The following is a 12487-nucleotide window of genomic DNA, read 5'->3' as shown; positions in this document are numbered from 1 at the left end:
GCACAGTATGTCAGGGAGCCACTTGCAACGCATCATTTCGCCCAATATTGGCGAGGGTAACTGGTGACGTACAATTGAATTTATTTTGATGAAGTCTACTCGGGATGTTATTTCTTTTTCTCTCTCAACAAGATAACAGTTTTGAAACTTTTTGATCAAACTGTTTAGATGACGAAGAACATCGCATTGTTGTATTATCGGAGTGCATTTGGGTGCACGGGAGGGGGGCCAGAACATTTTAATGTTGCACGATGCCAATGCATTTTTATTTTGAAAAATAAAGTCATATAATTGTCGATTTGCTTGTTCTCCCCACGGGCCAATTAACACAAGAATTTTGTTTCCCTGCGCATACGGTTTTATGACATCAAATATAAAATATTTAACAATATATCGGTTTATTTTCTGTGTAAGTAACATAAAAATTGGAAATAAAAGCCGGGCTCCGCCTAGGTACTCGCTCCCACACGCGCCTAGGATCGCTGAAACAACGGGTTTACCATTATAACGTTTTTTTTTTCCTTCCACGCCCGTTTAGTCTGTTTAAACCGCTCAAAAGAACCGGTTTCCGACATAACCAATTTTCGTTTATATATTCGCTATTTTCTGTAACAAACGTAGAAACTGAACAAAGACTGAAAAATTTTGGCTCATCCAGTTTCATCATATATATAGGTTCAAAACAAAATATTAAATTAAATGGCAAAAAAAAAATAGTCCATCCGCCGTGCTGATATGTGGTTGAATATTACAAAAAACACCAGTATTGTTATTGATTCCAATTTTTTGAAACTCTGTTGTAATCTAGGCTCATATCATTATTTGGCATTAGGAGCAGTGAGAGCTAAAGGGTGGGATCGGAGACCGAAGAACTCTATTTTTCATGTTAATGTGTCCGTTTTCACGGGCTACGAGCAGATAAAGGTAGCGCATCAGTTACTTTCTGTTTTTATTGTTACCATAATTTCTTTCCTTTTTTTATTATTTCCGCAGATCAGCTACTTTCTGTTTTAATTGTACACGAGGAATGATTTTTTGTTAAGTTTTTAATTTATTACTTTAATCACAATTTCCTTCCTTTTTTTATTTCTTCATAGAAATGGCATACAAATCTAAACTAAAATGTCGGAATCGGTTTTAGCCGATCGATTTTTTCCCACTTTTTTAATTACCGATCTGTACTCTTTCCGTTCCGCCACCGCTGCCTGGGAACCACGCTAACGTAAATGGCTCATGCCTCATGCTCTATGCGACTCACGCCAAAAATGTTTTCTTGTTGACGGTTGGCCATTTGTAGCTCCCGCTTCCGTCACTTTTCATCTGTGGCCCAGCTCTGCATATACCATAAAAGCGGACGAAACCGGTTATAACGAGCAGGCGCGGTAGCCTTGAGGGGAACACATCTCGCGAGTATTCGTTAACGTTTACACTCCAGCGCCGAAATTGCGTTCGTTGTCACAACTGGCTGCTCTGCAGTTTGGCACCGGAATGGAGAAAGTGAGGTTATAATCGAAGAAAATCGATGTACAGGGTGTGTAAAAAAGGGCTTTGAAGACTCGTATTGCTTTGGTCATTTCACCTACAGGCATGCTTTTGGTGTTATTTCATGGAAAATACATGAAGTTTTTTTAGCATATAAGGTACCTAAATAAGGGAAATGGCTATGTAGCACACATCATATCCGAAGTCGATTTATTGCCAAGCTCGCTGCAGCACTTCAGGCGTGATTTATTCAATTATGGGGTAAGTTTCAGTTCTGAACTCTGATAGAGAAGCTTGTAAGTGTGGAACAAACAGGGTACCCTTGATTGCCCACAAGAAAAAGTCAAGAGGTGTGTGGTCCCGTGAACGCAGAGGACGTGCAATTGGCGCAACTCGGCCCATTCACTTACGTAGTAAGCCGACATTTAGGAAATCCTGGGCGTCTTACCAGTCAATACGTCTATTTTCCTTCACGATGACACCAAGTATATGTCTATCAGTCATATAAATAAGTTTATACAAATTTTCCAAGTTGTGAAGTCCTTCTGGACACACCCTACATAGGAACAGTATGTGGGAAATTCAATGAAAATAAAGTTTATTAATGACTAAAGCAGAATTCACAGTGGATACTCTTGGCAAAGATCGTATGGTAAAGTCTTCACACTCATAAGAGCTGAAAGAACAGAAAAAGTGTTGTCCAAAACATTTCAAACATCTACAATTAATTTCACGAGAAAATGTGTACAGTACTTCTAAACAAATCAAACAATATTTATAAGGCAGTAAATTGCGCCTTTTGACTCCACCTTTTGTATTTTTTTTTATTTCTAAGTGTCAAATAAAATAGAAAATTGTTTTCTTTGTTAAACACAATTTTCTTTTTCATTAAACATATTTCATCGAAAAGTGTTTACCTATTTACGTTATTAATACACAGTGCAGCCTTTTCCTTTGTTCATGTTTTGTAAAACAAAAATACCTCTTTGCTTTCAGATACGAGATGTGATCAAAAAGTGACAAGACCTTTTTAATTTCACGGGCTTTATGGACCCGATTTTCTAAATTTTTCATTCATCTTGTTGTTGCAAATGTGCCTGATGTTTGTATGCATTTTCAGCTGTTCTGAATGGTTCAAATGGCTCTGTGCACTATGGGATTTAACTTCTGAGGTCATCAGTCCCCTAGAACTTAGCACTACTTAAACCTAACTAACCTAAGGACATCACACACACCCATGCCCGAGGCAGGATTCGAACCTGCGACCTTGGCGGTCGCGTGGTTCCAGACTGTAGCGCCTAGAACCGCTCGGCCAACCCGCGCCGGCGCTGTTCTGAATATTTTGTTTACTGTTGATCGGAAGGTCAAATGTGTTTTACCGTACTCGCCAAATTTTTACTTTGGAAAAAGATGCATCAGAGATTTAACATTAAATTTTGCTAAAAAAAATGGAATAAATTGCAGCACCGCATTCAAAACGTTGACTGTGGCTTTTGGCGAATCTATTATGAGTATGACAAGAGTTTCCGAATGGTATAAAAGCTTCAAAGCGGGTCGAGAAGGCTTTAAGGACGATGATCACCTTGGACAACATAGCTCATCAATTACTGACGAAAATGTGGAAGAAGTAAAGAAAATGGCTCTAGAAAATTGCCGAATTACCATCAGAAAGCTTGCTGATGATGTCAGTATATTCTTTTACTCATTCCGACCAATTTTTCGGATGTTTTGGAATGAAACAGTTTGTTTCGAAATTGTTGACTATCGACCAAAAACAACATTGCTTAGGCAACTAGTTACAAAACTCTACTAAAACCTATGCCCAATCGTCCCAATCGAAACTGCCTGAAGAACCAGTACCGAAAAAATTTCGACTAGTTCGATCACATTTGAAGTTTCTTCTCACAGTTTTCTTCGGTTACAATGGCAGAGAATATATGTATTGTGGTCGTAAGGTCAATATTCCAACTACCTGAAGTTATCCGTCGTTTGCGCGAAGGAATCGGAAGAAAACGACTGTAATTGTAAAACATTACTCATGGAAATTGCATCGCGATAACGCACCCGCTCACGCCACAATGCCTGTTTGTGATTTTTTTTTTTTTTTTTTTTTTGCAGAAAATAAAACTTATGTTGCCCCAGCTACCAACTTAACTGGACATGGCCCAGTCCAACTTATTTCTATTCTCGAGTGTCGAAGTGAACCGTGAAAGGACGTCGTTTTGCCACCACTGATGAGACAAAAACAGAATCGCCGAACGAGTTGAAGACCATAACGAAAACTGAGTTAAAAAGCACTCCCACGATAGGATAAAGCGCTAGCACAAGCGCATTATGACTGGGGGGGGGGGGGGGGCGTTACTTTGAAGGGGACAAAGTTGATGTTGATGAATAAGTGAAGATTCTTGAAGAAAGAAAAAGTTGCCGTTGGTTTGTTGGTCACACCTCGCATTTCATCTCTCTTCTGGGAGAAAGCTAGTAGGCAAAATATCACACCATCGTGCAACGTTTACAATATGCCGATAAGACAAAGCAAACAAGAAAATGAAATTTACGGAGACACTTTGGTTCGAGAGCGCTTTGCGAGAATGTAACTTCCGATGTGAGTGTGCGACGCCACACTCAACTGTTTCCGCGCATGCGCAGATTGCAGTCTTTTCAAGGTTGTTAGAACTCCACACTCGGCACAGACAATTTGATCATTGTTGTCGCTGAGCCACTTGCGAGGTGACTGGCGGCTGATTTACACGCAGGCACACCCAAAACGAGGAGTCGGTTTTACCAGAAAGTCGGCCGCATGTAACTGGCTTAAACAGCAGACTCACCTGGCGCGCCGCCACCGCCACCGCCGCCCGACTTTCCAGGACGCTGCGTCAACGGCCTTGCCTCTGCTTCAGCCTCCATGGCCGCAGACTGGCCGTAACGGCTAGCCCTAGCGTATAATTGGGCCGCGTTCCTACAGGCTCGCCGTCTCTGTTGATTCTGCGTCCGCGGCGGGCCTTATCGGTCACGAACGCCGACACCGCCTCGCGGTGTCTCTATACGGCACGCGCATGCGCCTTACGTCCGACGCGTCGGCAAAGTTCATTTCACCGATCACACAGTCAGAGACAAGTTACACAACAGGATACGCTGCTCGAAGTGGGTCGACTGTGCGCGTAATTCGCACACCTCAATTATCAAACTAATTTATGTTTTCCGTGATTTAGCATCTAGTGATAATTAGATCTGTTGCAAATATTTGATGTTGAGATTGATAAGAGCCTGAATTCCAAGTCACGCTTTACAGATCTCCGTTAACATCTAAGCTCGGCAACTCCCTATTACTCGGAACAGCAGAAACAGAGATGAAAACGTCGGTAAGCGGATTAGGGAAGGATCGGGAAAGAAGTCCGTCGTGCCCTTTCAAAGGAACCGTCCAGGTGTTCACAGACAATTGGCTTACATTTCATTTACTCCTTGGTGATCTATATCTACATGACTATTCTGCAGTACACACTTAAGTGCCTGGCAGAGGGTTTACTGAACCAAAATCAACTTCGTCCGAACAGGCATTGAAGGCCCAAAGGTAACGACTGGCCGCCATGTCATCCTCACCTCATAATTGTCAAAAAAATGTTCAAATGGCTCTGAGCACTATGGGACTTCTAATGTCGTCAGTCCCCTAGAACTTAGAACTACTTAAACCTATCTAAGGACATCACACACATCCATGCCCGAAGCAGGATTCGAACCTGCGACCGTAGCGATCGCGCGGCTCCAGACTATAGCGCCTAGAACCGCTCGGCCACCCCAGCCGGCTCATAATTGTCACTCGATGCGGATATTGAGGGCCACGTGGTCAGCACACTGCTCTCCCAGCTGTTTTCAGTTTTCGTGACTGCAGCCTTTACTTCTCAATTAAGTAGCTCCTCAGTTTACCTTCAGGTCTGAACACACTCCACTTGCCAATAGATCTAGGCAGACCCAGGCGGCCACCCGTCGAAATGGGAGACGAGTCAACAGCGCTTAGCTTCGGTGATCTGAAGGGAACCGATGTGACCACTAAAGCAAATCCGCTGGCTGTTCAGCGAACCACTGTCTACTTCTCTAACGTTATAGCCGGCCGCAGTGACCAAGCGGTTCTAGGCGCTTCAGTCCGGAACCGCGAGACTGCTACTGTCGCAGGTTCGAATCCTGCCTCGGGCATGGACATGTGTGATGTCCTTAGGTTAGTTAGGTTTAAGAAGTTCTAAGTCTAGGGGACTGATGACCTCAGATGTTAAGTCCTACAGTGCTTAGAGCCAATTGAACCAATCTGCAACGTTACACTCCAGAACAGCGCGCGAGGACGAACGCTCAAATCTTACCGTAAGAAACTCTGATTTCTCTTATTTTATTACGATGAACGTTTTTCCCTATTAGGTAGGTGTCAACACAATAATTACACATTCGGAGGAAAAAGTTGGTGATTGGAATTTCGTGAAAAGGTCTCGTCGCAACGAAAAACGCCTTTGTTTAAATGACTGCCACCCTAACTCGCGTATCACATCCGTGACACACTCCTTCCTATACTTTGCGACAGTTGATTGCTGTTCAGTTACCGGCCCGTACGAACACCGTCTTGGGTTTCTAATACTTTTTGAACATTTCCATATGTGAACTGACGCGAGTCTGTTCCGGGACCACAGTAAAATTCTATAGATTCTATCGGGCAAGGTTTTTTTTTCACAGCTAAATGTTTGCGCATAATCGCTTGCACTGCAATTATCGATAGGGTTAAGAACGCCACTATAACACCGTAAAGACTCTCGTACACGATCAAACAATTTGTCAAACTTCACATGTTCGTCGAATTATTTGGCAGTGAGCTGCTTTGTCGGACGTGTTTGTCAACATGGACTGTGTCTTTCGTATTTGGGAGCAATTTTGATTGATGGCCGATCTGACAAACAAGTTTCGCCGTGTACACTTGCATTTGTCAAGTAAAAGCCAGTTGCTCACGGGTTTTCGAGATGACAGACCGTACGGTGTTTCGCGGCACATTTTGAGCGAAAACGAGTCTTTGTTGCTGTTTATCTCTTTGTATCGTTACTTTCCAAAACTATGGAAACTAAAATCAAATATTTATGAACAACGTAAAGAAAAACAACCAGCAGTCTACGCCAGGGCTTAATTTCGGCCGGAACGGCGTTCCGGCACCTCCCAGGGTTATTTTGTAACTGAGCGTAACACGGCACTAGATATTTAAAATAGTACATGTAGGCGAGATGCTCTCTCTCTCTCTCTCTCTCTCTCTCTCTCTCTCTCTCTCTCTCTCTCTCTCTCTGTGTGTGTGTGTGTGTGTGTGTGTGTGTGTGTGTGTGTGTGTGTGTGTATGTGTGTGTGAAACATATACAAGGTAAGATGAGCTTCCTTCCGAAGTTGTGATCGGCACATATCGGTAGCCTTCGTGTCGGCTGTTATTTATATTATATCTGGTGCTTTTATTGTTTTGATTGTAAGAAATTAGTTTTCAACAACCTGAATCTCGGAACAACAGTTCGTGAAAAAATGACTTTTCCTTGTAAGTTTTATCATAAATTTTAAAAATTGAAATTTGATGTTAATGGGTTCTGCAAACGTGGAAGAGTTGCGTTCCAGCACCTAAAATTTTAGAAGTTATGCACTGGTGTACACATGACGTACAAGCGCGAGTGCAACAAAATAATATTCTCGTTTAACACTTTATTTATTGCTTCACATGTTTCCATAATAACATCACTCGCGACGAGAAAACAGCAAGTGCGATAAACCGATTTCCCAGAAACTTCGGTCAGTGGAAGAGGGGTCAAAATAAGCGAAAAAGTGTCTCGGATTATACGTACACATTCGAGCGTTTCTGAAAAGACGACGATCAAAGTGTTCGAGGTAATTAGTGTGCCTTTTAGAGAGCAACCAGTCTAGTCGAAGCGGTGGCACAGCGGCTTGCGAGGCGAGTCCATACTTTTTCGCACCGTCTTCGAAAGCTAACTATTATTTTTATTTTTGTTTTTCATTTATCTACCCATGTCCAAACAAAATTACTAGGCGAATGTTTTCCAGTGTATACTACAGTGCCGGCAGGAGTGGCCGTGCGGTTCTAGGCGCTACAGTCTGGAAACGTGCGACCGCTACGGTCGCAGGTTCGAATACTGCCTCTGGCATGGATGTGTGTGATGTTGTTAGGTTAGTTAGGTTTAAGTAGTTCTAAGTTCTAGGCGACTGATGACCTAAGAAGTTAAGGCGCAAAGTGCTCACGTCAGAGCCATTTGGACCATATACTAAAATAACGCTGTTCGTATAATCATCATCATCATCATCATCATCATTTAAGACTGATTATGCCTTTCAGCGTTCAGTCTGGAGCATAGCCCCCTTATAAAATTCCTCCATGATCCCCTATTCAGTGCTAACATTGGTGCCTCTTCTGATGTTAAACCTATTACTTCAAAATCATTCTTAACCGAATCCAGGTACCTTTTCCTTGGTCTGCCCCGACTCCTCCTACCCTCTACTCCTGAACCCATGAGTCTCTTGGGTAACCTTGCTTCTCCCATGCGTGTAACATGACCCCACCATCTAAGCCTGTTCATCCTGACTGCTACATCTACAGAGTTCATTACCAGTTTTTCTTTGATTTCCACATTGTGCACACCCTCCTGCCATTGTTCCCATCTACTAGTACCTTCAATCATCCTAGCTACTTTCAGATCCGTAACCTCAACCTAATTGATAAGGTAACATGAATCCACCCAGCTTTCGCTCGCATACAACAGAGTTGGTCGAAAGATTGAACGGTGCACAGATAACTTAGTCTTGGTACTGACTTCCTTCTTGTAGAAGAGAGTAGATCGTAGCTGAGCGCTCACTGCGTTACCTTTGCTACACCTCGCTTCCAGGTCTTTCACTATGTTGCCATACTGTGAGAATATGCATTACTTTGCACACTTTCAATAGAATCTGCCATCACAACTAAGTCATCCGCATGTGCGAGACTGCTTATTTTGTTTTCACATATCTTAATCTCACTTAGCCAGTCTATTGTTTTCAACATATGATCCATAAATAATATGAACAACAGTGGAGACAGGTTGCAGCCTTGTCTTACCCCTGAAACTACTCTGAACCATGAACTCAATTTACCATCAACTCTAACTGCTGCCTGACTATTCATGTAAAGACCTTTAATTGCTTGCAAAAGTTTGCCTCGTATTCCATATCACGTAGAGCAGACAATAACTTCCTCCTAGGAACCTGGTCATATGCCTTTTCTAGATCTATAAAACATAGATACAATTCTCTGTTCCACTCGTAACACTTCTCCATTATTTGCCGTAAGCTAAAGATCTTGTCCGACGACGAGGTGAAAGAAGAGGTTCATAACTTTCTGAACAGCATGACATGGGCATACAAAAACTGCCACAGCGTCTACAAAAATGCATAGCGTCTACAAAAATGCATCGACAGAAATGGTGATTATGTCGAAAAATAGCTAAATGTTCAAGCTGTAAACTGATGTAAACCATTGTAGAAATTACGAGGTCTACGTACTTATAAAAAAATAGGAGACCTTACTTTTGGGATTACCCTCGTATTTGTTTAGCCTGTACCAGCGTAGGCGCATGTGAGTGATTACTGCGAATTAGCTTCGAGTGAAGTTATAAATTGGTGTAGCGTTAAAACGCGTTTAACGAGGACGTTGATTCGGATGCCATTGTGAAGAGCTTGCTGAGCGCTACTAGCACAGAAAGTGAGATAACACTCGCCGGAATGTGAATGAAAATCGATATTTAACTGAAAATTACAAAATAACGACAGATGCCGTCTCATATGGGTCGTAAATATGCTCGGAATGATAAAGAGTGCAAGTCAGATGAAAGCTCACACGAACTGGAATCCAAAAACTGTAAAAAGGACAGTACTGCGCAAAAGCTCTTTCTCGTCGTCTATGTGACGTGTCCCACAAGTCAAACATTCAACTTTGAGCAGTCACATCGTTTTCTTTTCATTTTCTTTTCTGGCATACATTAGGGTACCGGTATATTAAACAGACAGCGAATGTAACACTGCAATATCGTATGATTGGCCGGCCGGAGTGGCCGTGCGGTTCTAGGCGCTACAGTCTGGAGCCGAGCGACCGCTACGGTCGCAGGTTCGGATCCTGCCTCGGGCATGGATGTGTGTGATGTCCTTAGGTTAGTTAGGTTTAATTAGTTCTAAGTTCTAGGCGACTGATGACCTCAGAAGTTAAGTCGCATAGTGCTGAGAGCCATTTCGTTTGATTCTGACCTCAGTCGAGAGTGTAAGTCATCTTTTCCAGCCATGGAGACAATGAACTGTGCATTTCAAAGGTGTCATCTTCCTGACGTTCCTTTACATAGTTTCGTTTCTGATTTTGTGACCTGCAGCTGGAGTCAGCTCTCACAATGAGTGCTCACATCGTTTATCATAAAATGACGTGTGAACTATTCTCTGTCTGGCAGAGAAGCACTGTGGGCTTTTCTTTCACATCAAAAATGTTCTTAATTTTCTAGTCCCCTTTCAAGTCGCGGGCAGTGATTTTCGAGTGAGTAAATTCCATCTCTAGAAACGCGGTCCTGAAAGTCTATAAAATATGCATCTGATCTAACCTATTTATTGGAATGAAATCATTTCCCAGCCAGTGTACGTGGGTACTGAAGGAGATCAATGGGTATCAACAGTATTGTAAAGGGTATTTGTTCCTGCAATTTGCACATTACAGTCCATGCAGCGCAAAAGCACCTTTTTTGTTCTCCATTTTTTATAGAGAACTTTATTACAGATAAGTGGTGTAGTCGATGGGCGTAGCGGTGGTGCCTGCTATCGACACCACCAAAGATGCTCCTTGTTATCTGAGCATCGTCGGCTACAGCAGTGAGGCGGAAGTAGTTTCGGCATATTGCAGCCCCGTCAGTAACTGTGACAGACTAATATTTTAAGGAATCAGCCTCAGTTGCACAAATTTTCCGATCTTTACCAGGTTTCGGCTAAATTAATCTAGCCTTCTTCAGAAGCAGAAAATTAGTATAACATGCCAGAGTAAGCCACACTCAACATTAAAATTAATGCACTACTGACCATTAAAATTGCTACACCACGAAGATGACGTGCTACAGATGCAAAATTTAACCGTCAGGGGGAAGATGCTGTGATATGCAAATGATTAGCTTTTCAGAGCATTCACACAAGGTTGGCGCCGGTGGCGACACCTACATACGGGTAATACGGAACGCCGTGCTGGGTCCAAAAAAAAAAAAAATCAAATGTGTGTGAAATCTTATGGGACTTAACTGCTAAGGTCATCAGTCCCTAAGCTTACACACTACTTAATCTAAATTATCCTAAGGACAAACACACACACCCATACCCGAGGGAGCACTCGAACCTCCGCCGGGGCCAGCCGCACAGTCCAAGACTGCAGCGCCCAGACCGCTCGGCTAATCCCGCGCGGCGTGCTGGATCCCAACGGCCTCGTATCACTAGCAGTCGAGATGACAGGCATATTATCCGCATGGCACGGATCGTGCAGCCACGTCTCGATCCCTAAGTCAACAAATGGGGACGTTTGCAAGACAACAACCATCTGCACGAACATTTCGAAGACGTTTGCAGCAGCATGGACTATCAGCTCGGAGACTACAGCTGTGGTTACCCTTGACGCTGCATCACAGACAGGAGCGCCTGCGATGGTGTACTCAACGACGAACCTGGGTGCACGAATGGCAAAACGTCATTTTTTCGGATGAATCCAGGTTCTGTTTACAGCATCATGATGGTCGCATCAGTGTTTGGCGACATCGCGGTGAACGCACATTGGAAGCGTTTATTAGTCATCGCCATACTGGCGTATCACCCCGGCGTGATGGTGTGGGGTGCCATCGGTTACACGTCTCGGTCAACTCTTGTTCGCATTGACGGCACTTTGAACAGTGGACGTCATATTTCAGATGTGTTACGACCCGTGGCTCTACCCTTCATTCGATCTCTTCGAAACTCTACATTTCAGCAGGATAATGGACGACCGCATGTTGCAGGTCCTGTACGGGCCTTTCTGGATACAGAAAAATGTTCGATTGCTGCCCTGAGCAGACATTCTCCAGATCCATCCCCAATTGAAAACGTCTGGTCAGTGGTTGCCGAGCAACTGGCTCGTCACAATACGCCAGTCACTACTCTTGATGAACTGTGCTATTGTGTTGAAGCTGCAGGGGCAGCTGTAGCTGTACACGCCATCCAAGCTCTGTTTGACTCAATGCCCAGACGTATGAAGGCCGTTATTACGGCCAGAGGTGGTTGTTCTGGTTACTGATTTCTCAGGATCTATGCACCCAAATTGCGTGAAAATGTAATCACATGTCAGTTCCAGTATAATATATTTGTCCAATGAATACCCGTTTACCATCTGCATTTGTTCTTGGCGTTGCAATTTTAATGGCCAGTGGTGCACCTATAATACCGTGGTACCATGTCGAATAAGTAGTTTTATTCGACATGGTACCACGGTACTATAGGTATTAATTTTAATTTTAATGTTGACTGTGCCTTACTCTGGCATGTTATAGTTATTTTATGCCTCTGAAGAAGGCTAGATTAATTTAGCCGAAACCTCCTAAAGACCGGAAAATTTGTGCAACTTAGGCTGATTCCTCAAAATATGAGATGGAAGTAGTAAGACACGCCCACAAAAGTTCTCTGCGTCACCGTCACGACCTGTCTTAAAATACACCGACCCCCAAACAAGAGGTCAGTTCTATGCCAGGCTACTTCTCCGTCAACGCCTAGTCAACAGCAAGCAACGAGAAGAGCAGCGTGTCCACCGGAAATGAGAGTTAGAAAAAATCCGTTAGACTCTTCAACTTAATCTGCAAGTTCGTGCATATGTTTGTGAACTCTGTCTTTGAACAACGCTACGGGGAAGAATTTCTAGTGAACGAATAGAGATAGAGTGAGTTTCTATCGTGTTGTGCTTCGAGCTTTGTTACCA

At 43.2% G+C, this 12487-nt stretch overlaps 1 protein-coding gene across 2 annotated transcripts in view; it reads right to left on the bottom strand.

Moving 5' to 3' along the window:
- Positions 1-12487, bottom strand: part of LOC126336375 (sialin-like) — a 207135-nt gene that overhangs the window by 128077 nt on the left and 66571 nt on the right. Inside the window, exon 1 of one of the 2 annotated variants that reach the window (XM_049999984.1) lies at positions 4308-4581. The exons of the other annotated variant lie outside the window; for it this stretch is intronic. Within the exon in view, the coding sequence (XP_049855941.1) occupies positions 4308-4386 (79 nt within the window). The 5' untranslated portion in view covers positions 4387-4581. Of the gene's footprint in view, positions 1-4307; positions 4582-12487 lie in introns of those variants that run through there. 2 annotated transcript variants of the gene reach the window in all.

Source organism: Schistocerca gregaria, chromosome 2 (genome assembly GCF_023897955.1).
Source record: "Schistocerca gregaria isolate iqSchGreg1 chromosome 2, iqSchGreg1.2, whole genome shotgun sequence".
In the NCBI taxonomy this organism is placed as follows: domain Eukaryota; kingdom Metazoa; phylum Arthropoda; class Insecta; order Orthoptera; family Acrididae; genus Schistocerca; species Schistocerca gregaria.
Note: the sequence above shows the minus strand (reverse complement) of the source record. Positions and strands in the feature narration are given on the sequence as shown.